We start from the raw sequence: 25,822 nt of genomic DNA, 5'->3' as shown, positions 1-25,822 counted from the left end.
ACAACAACAACTTAGCTTTCCTTAAAATGGAGTGCAATTCCCTGCCTAAATTTATCCAGTGTTTCACGATGAGAGTACTTTGTGACTTCCAATGAACATAAAAAACATATTTCTAAACCTTTTCCTAACTTACATGCTTATTGGCAGGAAATGAACCCGTTTATTCATTTGTAAAGCAATCAGAAGTTTGGAACTGTTTTGTACATGGAGGTTCAATTCTTTTAAGAATTTGGGGTTTACTAGTGCATCCCAAATCGGAAGATGGATTTCAGGAATTTATTAGTGTTCGGAGAATGAGCAACACCTCTACTTGCAACACACTGCAGTGTGTCAGCAAAATGCCTAGCTAAGATCACACTACTTGTTGTGACAGTGCCACAACATTTAACAGTGCCGCCACGACAGTACGCGCAAATGGCGATAGAGCGCTCCGCAACTCGGCTGAGCTCGGGAGCTTCACCTAGCTACGAATGGCGCTAGCCACATGTCACGGCACGGCAGTCGAATAAGAGCTACTGAGTAGTTGTTATGTAACCAGCTATTGTTTCTAAGTGTGTGTTTGAATATCCATGCAATTATTGGTGATTAAAGGTTATAATACCACTAAGTACAATACTACAACAACTTCACAGTTTTATCCTGATGTATGAAGCTTCCAGGAAATTTTTTTGTTAGTAAATCAAGTATATTCTTTTTCTCATGGAACTTTATTATCTGCTTCCAAGCTCACATACTGTGCACTTTCTATACACCGTAAAATGTATCAGTACTCAATGCCTGAAGAAACAAATACTTGTTACCTGCAAGGAGACTTAACAGAACAACATGACATCAAAACTGAACATGCACCTCTGTAAAAGTCTGAAGACACTGACTGCATTTGTTTGTTAAATCTTTATTCAGCCTTTGCACAGAAAGGAATGAAACTGATCTAGTTCCCTATCTGGGCCAAACTTCATTTCAGCAAAATTGAAATAGCTAAACTGTATGTAATGCATTTGTAGGCTTTTCAGCCCAAAATTAGAAAATTAAATAAAAATTAGAGAGCTGAGTGAGCAGAAATGGTATGGTTACAAAACAGACATGTCTACAAATTTGTGTAGAATGCCAAGAACATACTGTAATGAAGATTGCCCTATAATCATGGATCAACGAATGGAAAAAAGTTAAAGTGAGAGCCTATCTTATTTAACCAACTGGTTTACATGCAAATATCTTTGTACTATACTTACTTTCGGTTGGGATGCAAGCTCAACTTCGTGTAATCATTGAACATGACACAGACACTATCATCAGACAGCTGATAGCCAAAACCATATTTATCTGAATAATCAACCCATTTACTAATCCACACAAATGGGTGGGATGCAGGATCTGTTGTCTCATCTGTTAACCAAGCAACACATATTATTAAGGTTCAGAATGTTACTTTATATAAAAATAATAATAAATAAATAAATAAATAAATAAATAAAGGTAGCTGCATCCATGTTCAGAAAGGGGTAACGAGGACAAAGGAGATTGCATGCCCTAGCACATGTTGGCAAGTGAAAGTTAAATAAGTCAATGGTGTAGAGATGAACGGAGAAACGATAAGTCAAATGTAATGGGATTCACCTATCTGCACTAAAACAGATTAAGCAAAATGTGTACGATGAATATTTCACTGAAAGTAATAGATTAGCTAATAAGTCTTGTGAACAAGAGGACACACTTGCAGAAATGGCGTACTACTACAGATTTCTTTTAAAAAAGTTACGATAGGAAGCAGCTAGTTATTTATTTAGATGAAACATGTATTCATACATATTACACTGTGAATGGAAGCTTCATGGGTATTATTGTGTATGTGCACTACTGTGCAACTATTACTGTGAGACTTTGTGCAATTGCATAACGAACAAAGGTCTTGGCACTGAGAAGCACAAATTTTCTCCTGTTTATTTCATTACCAAATTTTTGTAGGAAAACGGTGCCCCTCTTAGTGCCACCATACCATACAGATCACTGTTGTGGAATCTTGGGAAGAAGAAGAAGAAGAAGAAGAAAATCCCCACTCCACAGTGAAGAAAGTGTTGATGCTTTTGATGCTAACGAACATTGTCAATCACCCAACTTGGTGCAACCCTTCCAATGTTGTGCAACTTTAGCAAAATTTAGTGAGTCAGTACATGCACATTAAGTCTGCATCAAGAACACACACACATGGAAAAAGAGACATTTAAATAAAACCATGTGCCTGTACAGCATGAAGCCCTCACTGCATGCAGTCTGAACCCCCAAATGGTAAGACATGCAATTATTTAGATTCTGGGTATGTTTTGGGCAACCTCCCTCAACACTGTTTTTAAGCAAATGCACAGAGCATCAATCCTTGTGGTTGCTGGAGAATCAAGACAAGCAGCATACTCAGCAAAACTCAGACATCGTCAGTGAGGTACGATCAGTTGTAGATGCAAAACCATTTTGTGTGTCATTCTTCAAGGAACATTTACTAATACCCCATCACACATGACTCAGCAATGTCTTAAGGTATAGCCAAAAGACAGTAGCTCCTGAATGTAGTTATTACATCAATTTGAAGGATTCTCCATTTTATCTCACATCATAAAATTTGGTTTTGCACTCTGCATATCACTGAACAATGCAAACCCCCCAACTGTAATCACCAACTTAATATGAAACGTGAGTAGTAAAGGTAACAATGAAGCCCACAGTCTTGACGTTCAATTGATAGGCACAAACCATACTAAAAACTAAGCTTTAAGACAACTCATTTCCTCAGAGCCAACTCCATTATTTGGAGTCCACCCACATTTATAGTATCAGATAAAAGTTATGTTACAATGATGTACCTGCTTTCACTGTACAATAAGATCAAGTTAAAAATGTTTGACAAAATTTGAGCCCCTCAACGTGCCAGGAATGGGAACCAGCATCTATTTTAACAGGAAGCCTCTATTATCTCTTAAGGCTGCACACAGAGATGCAGGCACTTCTTGCTATGTTCACATTTAATACCCTAGTAGCCATTTACCCTTTTGTAAGACACCTCTTACCTGGATTCATCACTTTTCTTTAGCAAACCCTGAATGAACCAAAATCTTTAATAAAGGTTTTTGTTTCAATAGTTCAAACTCACGTGCTACACTACTTCCTTTAACAATGGCACTATTTTAGACCTCTTCTCTTGTGGGTTTCAGTGACTGACATTCTATCACGACATTCCATCACACAAGACGGTAATGCTGGACGTACCTACATGAGGGTGACCATTACTTACATGCCAAAAGTAAAATTTTCCTTCCCATACTCACGATCTTTTTCCATTTCACAAAAAAGATTTTGTGCAAAATTCTGCTCCATCTTACAGCTACGCAACCTGAAACAATTTGTAGTTGGGAAAGAATGTATCTGTCAACTTGTACCATTCAAAAGTGGTATGAAATGTTTCGTATCTTTGCTACTGCCTCTTTTACCCTTAGAAAAAATTGCAGGGGTACGGGTTTGCATAAGAAACAACTTGATAGCAGTTGGCTATTTTTATATTCTCTGGTAATAATCTGTAAAACTACTTGTTTTTTAAGCTTCATCTTTTGTGGAAATGTTATTGTAATTTTGAATAATTTTACACACTTATTCCTGCATGCAACTGTCTTCTGATTTTTTTTTGTTACTCATGTTCCAATTTTGCAACCATGATCATAACATCTTTAAATTTAAAGGCCTTTGTAGTAGAAAATCTCATGAATACAATTCTTGTACTTAGAATGGCAAAAGACAAGAACTCTACAGCCACAGAGGAATAATACATACACATTGTATCCCACTGGTTGAATTTTCCTCTTCATTCTTACCTCCTGCTTTCAGCTCTTGTGGCACATTTTCTTACCCAATGTTGTCACAGCATGTAAGTATTCTGATCATCAGTCAACCCATGGAAAGGAAATATTAAGGTGCTTTAACTACTTCTGATGCTATGAACTAGGCTTCTACAAACATTCAAAGAAAATATACAGGGTGATACTAGAGGAATGTCACAATTTGTGAGGTGATTGTACGTCTGAAAATAAAGTCCTATGAACGTGTGCCCGAATTCCAATCGTTATGGAACTGGAGTGGGTTGAAGACTATACACATCCATGAATGATTATGAAGAAAAGTGTGAATATTACTTACCAAATGCTGTGCTGGTGCTGTGGTGGACAGAATAATGGGACAGATGACTGATCCATCCTCCAAGAGGTGTTCAAAAGCCCCACCACCCTCTCAGTGCACCCAAGAAAGCATTGGAGGGTGTGCTGTGTTGCACATCTAAAATTGTCTCAGTGGGCTTTAATGTGGGCAATTGTGTTTTGTTTTGTTTTGCTTTGCTTTAGGGCACAAAAAACTACTGGGATCACACGCACCCATGTCAAAACTAAGAACACGAAGAAGAGGAGTTAAGGAACAACTATATGTCAGTCCTAATTTACATAATAAGATACTCCTAAAAACATGCACGTGGAAAAAGGGCTAAAAAGGCACCATACAGAAAGTGAACTCCAAACCTAAAAATTAAATGGCCTTCGCCATATTGCTTTGGCGGATAAAGAGTAAAACGTGGTGGACAGCCCGCACTTCATTTGCCAAAACGGCCAATAACTCAGATGGAAAACCCAAGCGGGAACGTAAACAGTTAAAAAATAGGCATTCCGTCAGGAAGTGGCGAACAGTTAAAACTTGGTTGCAACGTGTACAAAATGGTGAGGTAGCACCACTTAGCAAATGATGGGTAAAAAGGCAGTGCCCAATACGGAGCCAAGTTAAAATGACCTACTACCAACAGGATGGCCGAAAGGAGGTCGTCCAAGCCACTGGGAGAGGCTTAATAGGCCCGAGCTTATTCCCATGAAGGGAGGACCATTGGCTCCTGCCAGGCGGCAACAAACAGATCATCGGAGGGGAAAATGGTACTCGTGGGCTGATGTACGAGGACTGCAGCCTTGGCAGCAGCATCAGCAGCCTCGTTTCCTGCCAGAACAACGTGACCAGAAACCCACAGAAACATCACAAGAGTGAGCAAATGACAGTTTTCCCGCACCTGCTGCACTAAGGGATAGGTGGTGTACAGTGCACATAGACTCTGAAGGGCGCTGAGTGAGTCTGAGCAGAGGACACAATTGAAAAGGCTGTATTGCCGAATGTACTCCATGGCATGATACTAGCCGAACAGCTCGGCTGTAAATACTGAGCAATGTGCCGAAGCCGATATTTAATGACACTGGTGCCAATGATGAAAGCACACCCAACACCATACGCAGTCCGAGAACCATCAGTGTATACAAAGGTACTATTGCGAAGTTCCATGCAAAGGTCGTGAAACTGAAGTGATAGACCGAGGCAGGAGTATTGTCCTTAGGAAGAGAATGAAGGCCAAGTTTAACATTGGTGGAAGGCTTGTCCAATATGAGATCTGGGTAAGTCTTTATCGAAACAGCATACTCTGCCCAGTCACGGGCGTTACTCACTTGTGACAAGCTAGGGGTGTTTCTGTAACCATCACGCCCCATAAGAGCTTAAATATAGTCCAGGGTATCTTATTTCACAGGGGCCTTCTTTTGCAGACTTAAGATTAGCTGTGCGCCAATTTAGAGCGGTGAGGTGTAAATTCCGTTCGGCATGTCCACCGGGGTCCGAGGGATAATAAGGTTGCCATTGGTGCCTTCATCTCAGCCTTTGAGGGTGATAAATTACCTGAGAAGGTCAAGGTGATGGTCTACCACTGTGATGTAAAGCCCTATATCCTTCCCTCAATGTGGTGCTTTAAATGCTGGAAGTTCGGCCATATGTTTTCCCGCTGTACTTCCAGTGTCACCTGTTGGGATTGTGGATGCCCTTCACATCCCATTACTCTCTGTGCTCCGCCTCCCACCTGTGTCAACTGCGGAGAGCACAATTCACCGTGCTTGCCAGGAGCTGCAGGATTCTCCAAAAAGAAAGGAAAATCATGGAGTAAAAGACCCTGGACTGACTGACCTACACTAAGGCTAAGAGGAAATTTGAATGTCTAAATCCTGTACATATGACATCTTCAGCTGCCACTACAACAGTTCTAGCAGCATCAGCTCCGCCAACCCCAGTCACCTCTCAGAGCTGCAAGACTACATGTGCCCCTTAATGGGGGGAGGGGAAGGGGGGCACTCAGCACTTCCCTCCCTATTGCTCCTGCACCACCTACTTCAGGAGCAACAACTCCCAACCATTGCAGATATCAATCACCGCTTCTGTGCCAGAGAAGCGGGAGTCTTCTTTGGCTCCTCTCGCTAGGAAGGGGTCCCTTGGGTCGTTCCCTTGCCAGGTTTCTGCTTGAGGAAAATATGATACCTGCCAGTGGCTGAAGAGCCCAAAAGAAGCTGGTCGTAGGGCTTCACGCTAATACTCGTCTTGGAGACTGAATCAGTGAAGTCCTAGCCAGGGAAACCCATGGAGCAGTGAGAGAAATCCAAAAAGAAGATCCTCAAGACCAAGGGAATTGCGGTGCACCCATATCACTGCTGCCCACAAGCTATTATCTGCTGAGGACCTATATTTTGCTGGACCCTCAGATACAATGGATATAGACTGCTCAGGCACTAAGTCGGTGGCAGCAGGTGACGCCTCATTGAATGTTCCATGCCTTCCAGTGTAATGAGAAAATCATCCTCCAGTGGAATTGTGGCGGTTTTTTCCACAGCCTGGCTGAGCTATGGCAACTTAAGCTATACATCTGCTTTCTCCATTGTTCTCCAGGAAACCTAGTTCCTGGCAATCGGGACCCCTGCCCTCCAAGGCTAGAAGGGATATTAACAGGAACTGTAGCACCTATTATAGTGTCAGGTGGAGTTTGCATTTATGTCCTAAACGCAGTCTGTAGTGAAACTGTGCCCTTCAAACCCCTCTTGAAGCTGTGGCTGTCAGAATAAGGACGACGCAGCAAATAACTGTCTGCAATGTGTATCTTCCTCCAGATGGTGCAGTACCCCTGAATGTATTAGCTGCACTGATTGATCAAGTACCTAGACCTTTCCTACTTTTGGGAGATTTTAATGCCCATAACCCCTTGTGTGGTTGCACTGTGCTTACTGGCTGAGGCAGAGATGTTGAAAATTTACTGTCCCAACTCGACCTCTGCCTCAGGTCTACCACACATTACATTTCAGTGTGGCTCATGGTAGTTACTCGGCCATTGATTTATCAATTTGCAGCCCAGGACTTCTCCCATCTATCCACTGCAGGGCAGATGACTTCCCCATCTTCCCGTCACTGCTCCAGCATCAGGCCCACGGACGCCTACCAAGGTGGGCTTTAAACAAGGCAGACTGGAAAACTTTCACCTGTGCTGTCACCACTGAATCTTCCCCACCCGGTAACATCGATGTCATGGTTGAGCAGGTGACTACAACAATTGTTTCTGTGGCAGAAAATGCAATCTCTTACTCTAGGGTGTCGGAGGCGTAAGGCAGTCCCTTGGTGGTTGCTGATGTATGGTACCCAATGGTCAAGAGGTATCTCTCCCAACACTACTGCTTCCGTCATCTGGTAAGTTGGCGAACGTGAGCAAGGAGCTGTTTGAAGACTATGAGGTGCTCCAGGGAAGGGTGCCACTTACACTGCTGTAGAGCTCGCCGAAGCTCCTTGATTGCTTCAACAACTCGTCCTCTAAATGCTCAACAAAAAAAACTGGGGCTTCATTGTCATGAAAGATGAACCATCAGCTCTCCAACATACAAGGTAAGAGGACGAATAAGAGCCAATACCATCCTTAGCCTGACATTCCTCCTATGGTGTGGCCAGGGAGGGGAACGATTTGGGGTTTTACTTCGGTGCGTTGAATTGAGTTTGTGAACGCTTAAAAACTGCTGGTGTTTGACCACCAGCAAGAGATGATGTACTACGCTTCATCTTGTGTCATCCACCCTGATGCCACCCACTCCAACCAGGGAGCCTCCCCACAGGCACCACCCAGTTGCAGACAAGGTCACCTGGCAGGATGGCCATTGCTGGCAGTCCTGATGCCCCAGGGTGACAGGCACTTACTCCTTGGCATACGTGGGGAGTTAACGGCGCAGGCATCAGTAGAGCGATCCCTGTGAGGTCAGGGGGCTACAACCAATAGGGTACACGGCGGCCCCACTACAACGGACTGGCTACCATGCTTGATATCAGGTCCACAACCAAGCAAACAAGTCCATTATCACCGTCAGCGTAGGAAACAATACTGCACAGTTGACGGAAAGATACACACCCAGGAGGGTGACCTTGCCCAACAGTTGGAAAATGAGCAGGAGTGCAATCCAAGTCAATGAAGGATGCAATAGGTCTCAGCACATGACGCACGGGATGCACCACGTAAAGTGCCGTCCCCAATTGGCTCGCTCTTTGGGAAAATTTTGAAAAATGGAGGTCAAACCCTAGACGGGACCATCACATAAAGGCCAAAAAGGCGAGAGACCCCTTTTAGTCGCTTCTTACGACAGGCAGGAATACCTCAGGCCTATCCTAACCCCCAGACTCGCAGGGGGTGAAGATGCTTTATTCAGTTTGCTATAAGCTCTTCTATTCAGCCATACAGCTGGACTGCTGTTCTCTACTTAATTACTTTTAACTGGCAGTGGTACAGAACTATCAATTGCCTTCCAGAACTCAAGGAACACAGCATCAACTTTGTTCCTACAGGTCATTTTTTATCTCCATAGAGGCCCTAACACGTGACCATGAAACATGTTCCGCAGCAGGTGGACATTAGATATATAGGCCTACAGTTCTGTTCATCTTTTCTACAACCTTTCCTGAAACCTGGAATAATGTGCACTTTTTCCAATCATTGGTAACACTTCACTCCACCAGTGACCTACAGTACACTGCTGCTAGAAGATAAGCAAGTACTTCTTCACAGTCTATGCAGAATCATATTGGTATCCCATTATGTCCAGTGGCTTTTCCTCTTTTGAGCATTTAACCTGTTTTTCTATTCCACGATTATTTTGAGATTTGTTACCATTGTGTTTCTGTGAAGATTTAAAGGATGAACTAAAGAGTAATCTTCCTCAATAAAACAGTTTATAAAAAGGCTTTAGTATGTCCATCCTCTGCATCCTCCATTTTGATGCCGTAAACAGTCTGTGTGCTGACAGATAGCTTTTATCTCTCTACTGATTTAAGCAGAGAGCACCCCCCCCCTTTACATTGTTCTGTAAAGTCTGTGGATAGAAATTTACTTCCAGATCCACTGAACCCTACACTCATTGCTCTCCTAATGCTAATTTTGGATTCAGTCAGTTTGTCTGTCTGTAAGGCTTTGGTTACAATTGAATTCACTATGAATATGTTTTTGTACAGCTTTCAGACACAACCGACTAACCACAGTGGGTCTTTCACACCCCTCAAAGCTCTTCTCTGCTCGGCATACACCTGTCTAAATAGTATTTATGATTCTTTCAAACTGTCCATTGATCAACATTGCCAATGCTGCGGATTAAATTTTCATTCTGGCTATTTAGGTAATCTCTCTTGCTCAGCAAAAAAAAAAATTTTTCCCATATTCCTATTAGCAGTCATTCTGGGATGCTGTGAAGGCCTTATGATCACCGATTCCCCGTTCTGCATTAACAGTCTAAAAGTTGGGGTCTGTTGATGACCAGGAGATTTAATACGCACTTCTCACGATCTGGTTCTCCGATTAATTGCTCCAGTTATTTTCAAATGAGGCATTTACAGCACTTTCACACTATTCCCTGGCCTTGTGACATGCTGCAAGCACTTGCTTCTCCCATACTATACCCAATAAGCTGAAGTATCTAATACTATAATATGACCAGTACTATACCTAGTATTATCTGGGCACTGTTAACATTCATAAGCGACAACAGTTCTGGGACCTTTCCCTGGACACTCCTGCAGTTACATGTAATTATATTACAATTTTCTTTCTTCAGTGTGCCGCAAGAAGTGCTATTCTAATTAATTAAGGGGGATGGTATTCTTCCTGCCTGAAATCAGAGTATCCTGTTGGCCCTGTAGACCGATTTCCCTAACCTAAAAAACAACACCTAGGCATGCCACATTTACTCTGCTGACCTAGTGCCCACTTCCTGTGTGTATTTAACACCTAATATATTTATGGGTCCCACAATTCTCCACTCGACAGTGGAGGTTGAGAAATCCTTAGCCAATATCAACCCAGACTCTTGAGCCCCTTGTTCAAAACTTACACTTGGCTCCAAAATAGAGGACTGATTGGTTCTGGGAAAGATGCTGCAAAATTCTACAACTTCCACCCTGTCAGTGAAGTTAGCCGTCTTCACTAATGCAGCTATCTTCAGGAACAGACATTATTGGTCTTTAATTGCACCTTTCACTCTTTATCACTTCTGGAGTAACTTGCCTTTACGTTTATAAAACCTCACCTCCATCCCTCTACCTCTCCACCTCGTAACAAATCGGACGCATTTAGTTGGATCGTATTGACCAATCTTTCCACTTCCTAAAACTAATTAGTTTCTCTCAGTAAGTATATAGAATTCAGCCTCCTGAAATCAAGTCCACACTGTCAATTTGTTACTTTCACAGATAATCAGCACCCATGTCTATACACTTCAAGAGCGTGGGTTGAAGCTTTTATTCCATTTTCCTCTTCCTCTCGTAACTACAATGTTACTGTTGCTGGAGGCTCACATCTGAAGGAAGTCTACACGCTAATATTTCGTAAGATTTGGCACTTAGGACATCCCAAACTGAGAGTTAACATAATTTAGAGAGAGACCCACTTCAGTTTTACTAATACTCATTCGATCCACGACCAGTTGAAAGATTTTAAAATCCCATCTCCAGGTGTTTAAAATTCACACACATGTGGTCAGGCCAGTCAATGCAAGAGCCCCAACCACTACACATCGGCAGAAACTTTCCACTGCTGGGCAGCTGCCTTCCTGGCTTTCCTACCATGAGGCTGCCCAATGGTGGACAGTTTCTGCCGATGTGTAGTGGTTGGGGCTCTTGCATTGACTGGCCTGACCACATGTGTGAATTTTAAACACCTGGAGATGGGATTTTAAAATCTCAAAACAGATCAGGGTTTGAACAAATATTAGTACAACGGAAATGGATCTTTCAAAATTAACTAATATTTGTCCATGCATGACAACAACTGGAAGTTACTCCTGCAATACTTTTAATGAACCAGATGCAGTTGTAGGTCTTAACTAAACAACAGTGAGTAGCTCCAGAGTGGAATGCCCACTGCACTATGGAATTACTGTTTTGAGTAGCATACTACCTTTCTTGTACCACATTAGATAGCACTGATCGGATGTTGCTCAAGTAAAACCCAGATAAGGCATTTTATCCCCTGAAAGAGATGGTCATTTGCTTTGGTCTTATTGCACCATATACTGAAGTTAAGTTACTGTTGCACAAAACTGCAAAATAAGGGTAGTAAGTGTTGTCCTCTCAACATCTTGTTAACCTCTCTGAACTGCTGGGCAGCCTGTCAGCCACACAGCAGATTTCCTTCCTAATGAAGTTTGGTTTAACAGTTTGTAGAAATAGTATGTTGCATTACTGAACAAATCTTAATAGACGCGGGGAATTACTTTAGAATACACCTCTCCCAACCCCAGACACAGACACACACTATATGTGTTAATGAACTGGTTTTAAAAGTATACATTTCTTGTGCTGCTTGAACAATGTTTTTAAGTCCACAGAAGTGAATAAAATTTGTACATTATCAAAACAGGATGCAAACAGTTCTGGCACTATTTACATTCAAAAGCGACTTAAGGAAGTTTACAAAACATAATAAATTGAAGAGCTACAGAGTACCACACATAATAAGACACACTTACCCAAGGGTACAGTACTGGGTTTAGCCCCAGGATTTGTCTTTAAAACTCCAACCAACTGTTCAATTAATGATCTCATGTTTCTTCGATATTCTAAGGCCACAGGATTCTCTCCAGAACAGCACTTGTGGCCTGAGTTTGGTTTGGTGGCAGCAGAAATTGCAGCAGCTTCACCTGCATAAAAACTTTATTTCTGAAATTGTTTTGCTGAAAAACATCAACAGTAGCAAAAAACACTATCAGGAAAGGTAAGCCAGCAAGTGTCAACTTAATCACATTACTTATATGCTGACATAATAAATAATTGTATAATAATTAAAATTACTTTTCAAATGTGATTACCCTGTTTAGTTTCAAAAGCAGTACTTGGTGGTTGATAGCTGAAAGTTTAACACCTGTTAACAGTATCTGTGACTAACAGAAAGTAAAGCTCTACGGTTTTTAGCAGAATGATCAAAGATCAATAGCAAAACTGTATTTGCTTTCAGGCTTCAGATTCTGTAACTAAACAATTTTGTGTATCAATAGCCTTAACAATATTACGTAATTTTCCTACTTTTAAGATGATATTTTGTGTAAACTAAGTGACAATGCAGCCAAGTGTGCCAACATTGCACAACTGTTTACTTTAAAAATTTCCAATTTCATCATGTGAACCCATAAAGTATATATTATAGTCTGCTTCTCTAACCTTGGAATGAGAGATTTTTCAGTGTGCTCCTGGAACCTGTTGGAATAATCCCCCTCCCACTGATCAAATTTAACACATATTAGAACCAGACGAAAGGGGGGGGGGGGAGGGGGGGAGAACATTCAAGAACAGAATTAACCTTAGAATCCAATTAGATACAACCTTTTAAAAGATATTACTGTGTTAGTTTTACACACATGCACATAAAGTTTTAGAATACGACAGTAATAAACATCTACGTTACACAAATTTACTATTATACAGTATTCCTAGTAATTTGGCCACAAGTAGGTGCCAACCTCTGAACAGTGTGCCAGTTCTCTCTCAAGTTAGTTTTATTGCTCTTGTTTGAAGAACAAAAATTTTCAAGATGAACATTTGACAGTTTTCCCTTTTTGTACATTTTGACAAACAGGATTTTCAGATTATTTGATAGTCTTAAAAATCTACAATGATTTGTCCGAGTTTGGAATGTGTGTTCCTGATGCAGTATGCCTCAAGCTACTCTAGGAACATGTGCCTACTATTTACAAAATCAGAATATTACATAAATATATAAAGCCATTACTGGTATTATTACACTACCGGTGATATGTAACTGGATACAATAACCTTAAAATATTAAGGAACAATCTTTCTGTACACATGAAGTTGCAACATGAAAACAAGTGGGAAACAGATTCACAGAACAAATGTTGCAGAATTTCAATTTACCCTTAAAAAAATTGTCCAAGCAAATCACCAATATCACTTGTCAGTCTGGCATTCTTAGCATGTAGGTTTTATAAAAGACCACAGTGCTCCCATTGGTTCATTAGATAGGACTGACAGCATTACAATAACAACACAAACTGATAGATGCTACGAGAGAAGTGCCTCACATTATAGAGAGACTTACAACGCGAATTCTGAAATGGTACTGTGTCAAATGCCTCACACTCCAGCCTTTGCCTAACCTCATAACTGCAGCAGAATGCTTCACTGGTCCAATGATTCTGCTCCTGACTCTCCTTAGTAAAATTTATATGCTCTGGAAACTATCACTGGCACTTCTTAACACAACATTTTTAGTATCTGCTTTGTGCCACCTATAATCAACACAACAGTATCTAAGCACACTCAACCACTTCAACTGACGAGGAAATTCATGCTACATTTTCTACACATACCACAAAGTGCATTCACTGTAACAGTTTTCCTCCCCACAGACGATTTGCTAAAGGAACAGAAAAGAAAATACAGTGGTACAAACAATACAATCCACCACACACTATGAAGACATGCAGTGTATACATGAAGTTGTGCCCAACAGGTAAGTATTGAGGAAGAATAAATTTTGTGTACCAGAAACAATTGAATGTGGATTGCGGCCCCTCCAGTTCAGTTGTGACCTGAGATTATTTGCATTTTTTTTAATCTTTATTTCTCAATTGGTCATCATAGTGTATTACACGACATACTCTTTTCTTTGAAAGGAACTGAATGAAGAAATTTAACAATGAATTTACACATTGGTAACTCATTCTGCAGACTGTGACATTTTCCCCCATATAGTTGACATCTTTTTCAGCAACAAATCTAAAGAAGTGTTTCACAGTTCCCTGGTGACTGAACAGGGTTCCACACATTAACCCAAGTGAAATTCAATGACATTTCCCTAATTACCAGATAAGTTTTAGCATTTTTCCCTGACAAATTTTAAGATCTCAAGGGGAAGTAAAGACATAAATTGACACAAATGCAAAGAGTTTTGCGTTTCTAAAAGGTTGAGCAGAAATCTTGGTACCGACATCAAGATCTCGAAATGATACCTTCACTGATTTCAGAAATAACCTAAGAAAGAAGTACACCTCTTGAAAGAAGTGTGTAAGGTGGGGGAATAGTTGTGTAAACCAACACAGTAGGTGACTCAATAAAAGGTTGGTTTTTACTACGTTTGTTACTGTTGGTTATTACCCATTGTGTTATGTCTATTTTACAGGTATTATGTGACTTTTCTTTCAAGAAATAAAGGAGCATATAGCTTACGGACTGCCAGCAACTGCCAGAATTTTCTTCTTCTTATCGTCCATACTTTCTAATTTATGAACTACTTTCGAAGTGTCAAAAATGTACTAGAATAAATAGTCTATAAAATGCTGCACTGTAGAATGTACTTGCGGTGAGACAGTCACAATTCCTGAAATCCATTGCCCTTGGCCTATGGCCTAGTGAGGAGCACCACAGTCCTGGGTCCACATATAAATCACCAAAATCCGCTGCATTATTCCACACAAACACACCCAGCCTACAGGCAGATCTGTGAAACTAGATCTAATTGGCAGGGCCTGCACACTAGTGGGAAAAAATGGGCTTCAGATCGGCAGGCTCGAACTGTTAAGAGATATCTAAAGAAATGGCCTGCAGTTTTGACTTGTCATTGAAGTCCACCTGCGTGGCCAGCTACTCACTTGTCACAGACAGCCTGCCGATGGAATGTGATTGTGATGATCAATCTATGTAAGAGATAGCTTGCACGAATACTCAGAATTGCTACCAATAAGAATATGTAGCAACACACCATAAAGATGATCACTGAGTCACAGACAGGCACATAGAAAAGATAACCACACTCTCACAACATTTTTGGCCATAGCCTTTGTCAGAAAACGAGAGTACACACATTCACACAATTACACAGACATCTCATGCACACATGATCGCCATCTCCAGCCGCTTCATCACCAGCCACTCAGAATCAGATCCAAACAAAACACTCCTCATGCCCCTTTCTCTCCTCAGTAGCTGCTAGGCCAGTGGCAAGAAGTGATGCCATCCCTGACTGCAAGCTGAGGGAAGTAGTAGAAGGGGGAGAAGCAGTGAAATCAAGGGAGTAGCGAAGCGGCACACATTCTCAGCTGCACCCAGCCATCTCAGGAAACAAACAGTTTCACCTACTGAGGGGAAAAAATTTCCCCGACATGTTTGAAATTCCCTGCTTTCCAGAACTTGTGGCAACCCTGCTTAAGCACCACACTTATACCTACACATATCCACATTAGAACATATCCATGCAAACAAAGTAATCAATGCTCCATTTACACTAATGTTTTTTTAACTTCTTTCCCTCCTCCCTGTCAGTTTGCTTTTATTAGTCTCCATACTATGGATATTTCACTGCTTAACAGCAACAAGTTCATGCCTTATCAACACTGGAAGAACTGAGTTCAGTAAATCTACATTAGCCACGAGACTGCTGTCAAAGGGGTGTGGGTGCGCGCTGTCTATTTTCAACAGAGGACTTGTTGGCCGAAAGCTCACTTCTGTCAGTCTTTTGTTGTGCCTATCTGTGACTCAGCAACTCCGATATATGGTGAGTAGCAACTACCTTTGCATAATATTGTTACATTCCATCCTAGATTTTCCATTGTTTAAAATACTGAAATTGCGGATACACAATTTGTAAAACCAGGACTTTCTCAACTACAAACACTAGCACATTTCAGGATAAGGCATAAAAGAAAATAATAGAAAGAGGGAGAGGAGAGATACATTGGATACCTTAGAGTTCTTGGACCCTAGAGTTCCTGAACCCCAGACCAAGACGAATCTACCAGATACAGACAGAATGAAGAATATGAAGAGAACCACAATAAAAGGAATGTTGAACTGCAAGAATGAAGGGCAAGTGGTCTCAAATTGTCAAACAATCTAAAAATTATTATCTCTAACAAATATTGTTTGAATTGTCAATTTACATTTTCTTTTCAGTTCTAAAATACTATGGCACATTATCATGCCCTTTTCCGAACATTATACAAATAAAGGTGACTACACAGCTAAATCTATGCTTGTGCAAACATGCGTAAATTCCTTGTGCCCCACATGGCTGAAGCGCAGTCGTACAAGTGTCAGTTTACCTGGAAATGTTTAGCACCGAAGACGGTGTGTTGGCTTTGGCTGCCTTTGTGCTTGTGTTATGGAAAGATACAAAAGAGGGAATGTGATATTTTGAGTGGAATGAGGTTTAAGAAAAGAAAATACTATTCCCATCTTAATTATTAACAGCAGACACATTACAGAAACTGTCTGAAGGTGGTATTGATTTTCTCCACTTAATATCATATTCATTGACCTGTCCTACATTAAGTACAACCTTTGTAAGAATTTAACTTAACAGGACCAAATAAATATTAAATCCTCTCAAATCATTGACAAATGCTTGCAAATGCCACCCTATTTTTGGTGCACAGGCTGAATCGAGCACACACTAACATTTTCACGGACATTCCTTATACATATGAAATTATATTTTTGTACACCAGACACTAATTATTTTAGGGAAACCATTTTGTCCATTCACATAATACCAGAAAGAAAGAAAATTTTATGCTCTCCACCCATAATAATAAATTATAAGGGAACAAGTTGATGCAGATGAATTTAAGTTCACTTGCAAGCAAGCTACATGAGGTACTGGCACTGAAGTGTTATTACTTAGTGGATGAATTCATGCAGGACAAACTGGAAATTTGAGCTGGGTACAATATGTTATCCTTGTAATATTGTTATACATTACAGTGCTATTACTTATTAATGTAAAAATCATTGTAATTGTTTAGTAAATTTTTGACATGTCTCCTGTATGCAAGCCAAATGGATTGCAAATGTACTTCAAGAGATGATTGAAACATAATTATATAAAAAAAAACATGCACAATCAAACTAAGTATCAAGCTGCTTGTACAGTCTTGATGCCTCCAGAAACACTCCAGCATGCTTGTGCAACCCTGTTTATCCATTTCTACATGTGAAGCAAGCAGTTCAATGGGTCACCACATTGAAGGACAGCCTACCACAAAATGTGGAATATGTCGGAAATAAAAGATATGCGAGATAGAAACTAATCTTGATAGGACATAACTACACACTAAATATATAGTGAACACTCACCAGCTGAATTCACTTCAAGCAGAGGTCGTCTTCCTTGCACCGCTTTTACAGTATCAAACCTTGGAGCTGTTGTCAGACAAGTTGTTGGCAACTGCTTTGGTAACAAGCCTGAAATGTCAATGTTTCATTATCAATATTAGTGACTACAAAACATGACTAGAGATTAAAATTCAAATAATGGTGAAGTGCCTCAAAACTTAGCACGCTTTACGTAAGATTATGCAGACTGAAGTTGCCGAGTGTGGTCTACCCAGTGTCAAGTCCTGTAAAAATGTTTACAGACTAGCTTCACTGGTCTGCATTGCACCCAAAAAGCCATCTTCCATCCATCATACTAGAAAAGGGATGGGCAAAAGATTCAGATCACTCGCCCAAATAAGGTAGTTAAGGAGTAGAGACAACAGTACAGGATCCACACAAGCCCCAAAACCAATATTTGGTTAAGCTTAAGCTGTTATTGAACTGCAAGGAGAATGATCATTATTACACTGTCCCAGAGATAGGGAACATAGAATTGATTGATTTAGGGTAACTAGTTTGTTTTCTGTGCCTGATTTTAATGGGAGAAATTTCTAATTTAGGAGTGGCATGAAGTAGACTTATCCATTATCTTCTTATGTACCCCACATTATGGATTTCCCATTGAACTTTTTGGGAACTTAGATATTTGTATTTTGTCAGTTTCATGGACATACTTTTTACCTACAGTTTGTGTAGATGTAGCAAAATAGGGCATTAAAGGATGTTTTACTTGAATTTTACACTTTATACACAAATTCCCATCCATGGGGCAAATTAGGCATAATTCAACTCACCACCACCACCAGAATGGATCAATGGTGTTAACATGACTGACAAGAACTTAAAAATAATGAGCAAGTATCTGAAGAAACTTAAGCAGGCACACCTTCACTGAAGTGTTTGAATAGATTACATACAAGGAAGAAACTTAAGAGAAATGCAACTGACTGGCCGAGTCTTGGTTAAGGATTTAAAACAATCATCATCATAGCAAATATTGCAGTAACAACTAGTTTACATTTACACATCGAATTGAAAGAATGATTAGGGAAAAATCTTTCCTGCAAAGACAAAGCCAACCTGTAACATATGTCAAGATATTTGGTAAATAGTTAACAGCAGAAAGGAGACAGGGAACAACTATCCCCTGCAAAAAATTTACCTGTAACCAAATGCAGATGAGCTAAGTAATAGTTTTATAAATTTTATGAGATTAGCCATGTCAGATGAAATTAATTTAGATCACAATGTGGATAGACTTCCTAATTTATAAGCAGCAGAGCTGAATGTTGACTTGCAAAAAATTTGGGTGGTGAGCTATATCCTATGAATATACTGGATGTATTTGGATTTCTGAGGAACTCTGGAACTGAAGACCTGCAGTGTAGATACTACTTGCATTCTGTTGTTTCATTGTATCAAGAGTGCCTGAAACTGACTACTGTCTTGCTCATATAAAACAAAAAGAGACAGAAATTCACCTTAAAATTACAGATCTGCAACAATAGTACCCATACTATTAAACTCTAGCTGAAGGCCAATTAAATGACTTTGGTGAGTTTAACAACTATTCAATGCCCAATCGATGCCATTCAAATAAATCATCTTTCATAGCATATTAAGGAACTTGAAGATACAAAATAACTAAAAACCAGCACTTCTGAAATCAAATTTGATAAAACAAATAACAGTTGATGAGAATAAAATACCACCTGAATGGAAAATATGGACCCCGCTGAATGATCTTCACTGGAACCATATGTTCTATGTGAATGACCTATTCATATTATTGCACATAAATCCATGATGTATGACAATGATGACTTTACTAACTTCACAGTAATGTGAACACGAGGGGCAGGGAGGGGGGGGGGGGGGGGTTAATGAGAAGGCTGTGGCAGGGAGGGATATCAGGTTATGAGTGGAGAACAGTGGAGTGTTGCTTTGGGGGCATGCAGGGACAGGGTAGGAAAGCTAGGTGTAGTCAGGAGGCTAGACGAGGGGGTGGAGGAGGAGAAGAGAAGAGGAAAATGGATAGATGAGGAGGTCAATCTGTACCAGGCTTAAAGAACACCACAGAAGCTGGAGATTGAGGGAGCCTGATTCAGCCTTTACAGAACATTGCTGAACAATAACCACGAATGCACAATACCAAGTCTTACAAACAGAGGAATAGGGAGCCAAACACTATCAACTGGAAATTTTAGAAATTAAAAAACAGATATGTATACCCCCCACACCTATTATTAAATGAGCAAATCCAATTCAATTATTCACCTCTTTTAGATGAGAACACAACCACAGGATAGAAGCGAGCTTTGGGCCCCAGTCCATTGTATTGAAAAATGTCTTGGATGATGCATAATTTTAGTCCGGTCATTGTAGTATAATTAGGGAATGGTAACAACGTGTGTAATTTGTTAAAAATGGTCATTGATGTAGTTGTACATTAAGTTATGGATCAATACCTTATGAAGTTGAGATGATTATCTTTGCCTTGTGATTTCATTTATCTGTGCATTATCATCTTTGGGTTGGGTTGGTTGGGTAAAGAGACCAAACAGCGAGGTCATCGGTCTCATCGTATTAGATAAGGATGGGGAAGGAAGTCCACTGTGCCCTTGCAAAGGAACCATCCCAGCAATTGCCCAGATTGATTTAGGGAAATCATGGAAAACCTAAGTCAAGATTGAACCATTGCCCTCCCGAATGCGAGTCCAGTGTGCTAGCCACTGCTCTACCTTGCTCTGTCATCTTTGGGAATCAGGGATGTACTTGAAAATGGGCTTATAACCTGAAACCTAGGTTGTGCAATAACATTAATAATAAAATGTGAAACAAGGCTAAAAACAGTGTTTGTGTAGTTAATTTACAATGTGTCACCAAGAACCCACAGTTGACTCAATTAAAATTTTTGTTTTACCTTTCATCTTTATAATTTGAGGAGTTATTTTGTTTTGGTTTCCAAGGGCTTTTCTTGTGTGTATGTGTGTGTGTGTGTAATTTGGGCAGGGGTAAGAGGGGGGGGGGGGGGAGTGGTGGTCAACCTGGTTGTATTTTCCAGTGGCTGGTTGATAAGTAATTTATTTTTCATTTTGTTTTTAATGCATTATTTATGGTTTCTTTGTTTTGGTATGCAGTTTTTTGTGTTTGTTTCAACTGGTGAACTGAATTTGGGAGTTTTGGGTTTTTGATTCGTGTATGGCATTTTGGTAAAGTTTGCTTTGTTTGAGCTATACAAGTAAATAGAATTTTGCCATACCACATTTTGGAGTTGCATGTGTTAGATGTTTGGTATCGAGCGCTTCGTTTGATCTATATAAGTGAAGTGATATTTGCGATTCCTACAGTTTTCATGTTTGTATAATATGTTGAAAACTTTCTGTTTGTTTTTGTGGATAATATTTGTTTTGTGATGGTAGTGTTTTTCATATTGCTATAAATTCAGCTTGTGCTTGCCTAAACCCCCTATTTTCCATGGCTGTCCTGTTAGTTTCACTACTATTATTATTTCTTTCCTTTCTCAGACATTATGTATGGTTAAAAATGAAAAGTGACACGGACCTTGATCAAGCGTGACTTCCTTTTAACTGTACGGCATATGTTACATTGCATTTAGGAACTTTCGGGTAATTGAACATGTATCAATAATTACAGATTTTAGTAGTTGTATATATATGTTTGGATGTAGCTGTATTGCATTGATGTACTGGTGGATATTGTGTGGTATGACTCCTGTAGTTGATAGTATAATTGGTATGATGTCAACTTTATCCTGATGCCACATGTCCTTGACTTCCTCAGCCAGTTGGATGTATTTTTCAATTTTTTCTCCTGTTATCTTCTGTATATTTGTTGTATTGGGTATGGATATTTCGATTAGTTGTGTTAATTTCTTCTTTTTATTGGTGAGTATAATGTCAGGTTTGTTATGTGGTGGTGTTTTATCTGTTATAATGGTTCTGTTCCAGTATAATTTGTATTCATCATTCTCCAGCACATTTTGTGGTGCATACTTCTATGTGGGAACATGTTGTTTTATTAGTTTATGTTGTATGGCAAGTAGTTGATGTATTATTTTTGCTACATTGTCATGTCTACTGGTGTATTCTGTATTTGCTAGTATTGTACATCCGCTTGTGATGTGATCTACTGTTTCTATTTGTTGTTTGCAAAGTTTGCATTTATCTGTTGTGGCATTGGGATCTTTAATAATTTGCTTGCTGTAATATCTGGTGTTTATTGTTTGATCCTGTATTGCAATCATGAATCATCCTGTCTCACTGTATATATTGCCTTTTCTTAGCCATGTGTTGGATGCATCTTTATCTATGTGTGTGTGTGTGAGATGATACGGGTGCTTGCCATGTAGTGTTTTCTTTTTCCAATTTACTTTCTTCGTAACTGTTGATATGTGATCTAAAGGGTTGTCCAAGTGGTTATGAAATTGCAATGGTGTAGCCGAAGTATTTATATGCGTGATTGCTTTGTGTATTTTTCTAGTTTCTGCTCGTTCTATAAAGAGTTTTCTTCAATTGTCTACCTGTCCACAATGTAGATGAATATAATAGAGGAAAAAATGTCTGCTTGTGTCTGTGTATGTGCGGATGGATATGTGTGGGCGTGCGCGAGTGTATACCTGTCCGTTTTTCCCCCCCTAAGCTAAGTCTTTCCGCTCCCGCGATTGGAATGACTCCTTACACTCCCTTAAAACCCACATCCTTTCGTCTTTCCCTCTCCTTCCCTCTTTCCTGAAGAAGCAACAGTTGGTTGCGAAAGCTTGAATTTTGTGTGTATGTGTATCTATCGACCTAACAGCGCTTTTGTTTGTTAAGTCACATCAACTTTGTTTTTAGATATGACCATAATGTAGGTTTTTTATGTCAATAAATCCCCTTCCTCCTTCCTTTCTGCTTAATGTGAATCTTTCTGTTGCTGAATGTATGTGATGTATTCTATATTTGTGCCATTGTGATCGTGTAAGTGTATTGAGTGCTTCTAGGTCTGTGTTACTCCATTTCACTACTCCAAATGAGTAGGTCAACATTGATACAGTGTAAGTATTTATAGCTTTTGTCTTGTTTCTTTCTGTCAATTCTGTTTTCAGTATGTTTGTTAGTATTTGTCTATATTTTTCTTTTAGTTCTTCTTTATTATTTGTATTATCTATTCCTATATTTTGTCTGTATCTTAGATATTTATAGGCATTTGCTGAATACTTCTGTTATCTTCAGTAATTGGATGAGTTGTTGATTTGTTGCTGCCAGTAGTTTTAGATCATCCATGTACATCAAATGTGTGATTCAGTGTTCGTATGTTCCAGTAATATTATATCCATAATTTGTATTATTTAGCATGTTGGATAATGGGTTCAGAGCAAGGCAGAACCAGAAAGGACTTGATGAGCCTGCTTGGTATATTCCACGCTTAATCTGTATTGGCTGTGATGTGATATTATTTGAACTTTTTTGGATATTAAGCCTGCTTTTCCAATTTTTCCATTACTATGTTTAGGAACTGTATCAATTTAGGATGTACTTTGTATATTTCCAATATTTGTAGTAACCATGAGTGGGGTACACTATTAAAAGCTCTTTGGCAATCAATGTATGCGTAATGTAGTGACCTTTGTTTAGTTTTAGCTTGATATGTCACCTCTGCATCTGTTACCAGTTGCTCTTTACATCCTCGTGCTGCTTTGCAACAGCCTTGTTGTTCTTCACTTATAATTTTGTTCTGTGTTGTGTCATTAATTTCTGTGTAATGACCGAAGTTAATATTTTGTACATTGTTGGTAGGCATGTTATGGGGCGGTATTTAGCTGGGTTTGCTGTGTCTGCTTGATCTTTAGGTTTCAGATAAGTTATTCCATGTGTGAGTATCAGGGAATGTGTATGGGTCTAAAATTTAACTGTTTAAATAATTTAGTTAGATGTGAATGTGTTGAGGTGAACGTCTTTAGCCAGAAATTTGCTATTTTACCTTTCCCAGGGGCTTTCCAATTGTGCGCAGAATTTATTGCTCGGGTGACTTCATGTTGCAAAATTATCACTTCAGGCATTTGTGGTATCACTTTTTTATGTGCGTTTCTGCTTGTATCCACCATGCATGTCTTATGTCGTACCGGGTTTGACCATATGTTGCTCCAGAATTGTTCCATGTCTGTTATGTTTGCTGGATTGTCTATTTTAATGTGCGTGTTATCTATTGTCTGGTAAAATTTCTTTTGGTTTGTGTTGAATGTTTGGTTTTGTTTCCTACTATTTTCACTTTTTTTGTATCTTCTAAGTCGTTTAGCCAATGCTTGTAATTTCTGCTTCTTTTCGTCTAATTGCTCTATCGCTTCTTCTTGTGAGATTTTCCCTAACCTTTTTCGTTTTTTGTCTGATATTTCATTCCTTATTAATTGTGTTAGCTGTCCGATATCTTTTCTCAGTTCTATTCTGATCTGTAGCCTGTGTTGCCATGCTGGTTTTGTGTGTTTCTTCTGTGCGTTGGTTAGTTCTGATCTCTGCCTAGCGTGTATATTTAGTGTAGTGAGTGCTCCTATATAAACCAGTAGTTTTAACTCTTCCATAGTTGTTTTTCTCATCTATTTTATTGTGTATGATTGTGTTGATAGTTGTTATTGTTGTTTCAACTTGTGGGTTATTTAGTGTTCTATGCTAGAATGGTCTAATGTCTGTATTTTTGCCTTTGTATTCTATATATGTATCAGCTGAAATTTTTTCCATCTATATCTAACATGTGTGTCACTTTGTGTTCTGTTTGTGCCTGTTCTGGTGGCTGTCTTAAGTTATCGTTTTCCTCTGATTGTTTAATTGATGCGTGTTGTTCTTTGTTTGCTCTGGGACATTTGAGACCACTACTTTATTTTCTTCTTCTTCTTCTGATTGCACATTATTTTGTTCCAGTATTTGTTGTACTTGTTTGATGTTTTCTAATTCCGACTGGGGTATCCTGTTATTTTTGATTATTACACTGATCTTATCAGTTAGTCGTTCTGTTAAAAATTTTAATTCTGGGTATCTGGTAATAAATGTTGTGTATACTTGTGATCTGTATCCAGTTGTGTTGGTTCCTAGGTTTGTTGCTTGGTAATAACAGAACATGAGGTGTCGATTAACTTCATCTGACCATCTCTTCCTCTGTTTTCCTTCTAGGGTGGTTGCAGGAAGCATATTCTGCGACCATAATGGCGCTTGTCCGAAGCGACCACCACCACCACCACCACCACCACCACCACCACCACCCCCCCAAGCAAGTAAATCAATTTCAGTGTTTTTGTAGTTCCAAATTGAACTATTAAACATTCTATCTACTAGATATTAGAATCAGAATGCCAGCAGAAATAGAAAATGGTACATACTGGGGAAGGCCAAATACAATTAGAGTTTGAGCCCATTCAGTATCTAACTTCACATTTATTTATGCAAAACAGTTATAATACTACATGTGTAACTGTTCAATTCAAAATACCCAACTTCTCAAACAAAATGTTAATGAGCACTAAATGCTTAACTAAACTCAATGTGTGTACTGAAGGTCAGGCATGCCTACATGGAACCAAAATGTAAATATCCTGGCAGTAAGAACACTGGCATGTAACAGTGTCAACAATGACAATCCTGTTTCTCTAGCTGAAAATCAATCTAACAAATTTCCCAATAGATTCTAACACGAAAATTAGGGGAAGCAATAGGATAAAGGTGAAAGTGAAACTTACATAACCCAACTCTAATAAGAAGGAATGAGGAGCTACTTACCATCAGTGAAAAACTCAGCTAGAGGAATCTCCGAAATTTTTGGTCTAGATTTTGGATCTGGTTGAAGCATCTGTCTAATAAGTTTTGCGGCTGATTTTGAAATCTTTGCTTGTGACGGTAAGTAATATTCACATCGTTTTATTCTTGAATAGGTTTCCTTTAAACTACTTGTTTCAAATGGCGGCTTCCCAATCAACAATGTGTACCTGGAAGACATACATTAACGTAACCAACTACATATGACCATAAATAAGACAACTCTCCAACACTCAACCAAGAACAGTAAAATAAAACAGCCACAACATGACATTTTTTTTATTACTCCACAAGTAACTACAACCAGGTTTAACACCCAATACAGGTTCGTGACAATTACATGTTTGACAATCGGCTGCTTTTATTTTAAACCCAAATATTGACGAGTTTCACTCACAGATCTGGGATAAAATAGTTTAAGCCGCAACAAAACATAGCTGTCATCACTTAAATAATTGGCCATAACTCATGTGCAGAGCCAGAGCTCTGTTTACACTTACTAGTATGTTTGC

General features: G+C 39.4%; 1 protein-coding gene across 1 annotated transcript in view; it reads right to left on the bottom strand.

Moving 5' to 3' along the window:
• The window catches only part of LOC126335501 (serine/threonine-protein kinase polo), a 71,897-nt gene that overhangs the window by 28,270 nt on the left and 17,805 nt on the right, over positions 1-25,822 (bottom strand). The window contains exons 5-8 of the mRNA XM_049998838.1: positions 25,275-25,480; positions 17,488-17,595; positions 11,868-12,038; positions 1,233-1,386 (exon numbers count right to left, since the gene is read on the bottom strand). Coding sequence (XP_049854795.1) covers positions 1,233-1,386; positions 11,868-12,038; positions 17,488-17,595; positions 25,275-25,480 — 639 coding nt within the window. The remainder of the gene's footprint in view (positions 1-1,232; positions 1,387-11,867; positions 12,039-17,487; positions 17,596-25,274; positions 25,481-25,822) is intronic.

Source organism: Schistocerca gregaria, chromosome 2 (genome assembly GCF_023897955.1).
Source record: "Schistocerca gregaria isolate iqSchGreg1 chromosome 2, iqSchGreg1.2, whole genome shotgun sequence".
Classification (NCBI taxonomy): domain Eukaryota; kingdom Metazoa; phylum Arthropoda; class Insecta; order Orthoptera; family Acrididae; genus Schistocerca; species Schistocerca gregaria.
This window is presented reverse-complemented; position numbering and strand designations above follow the sequence as displayed.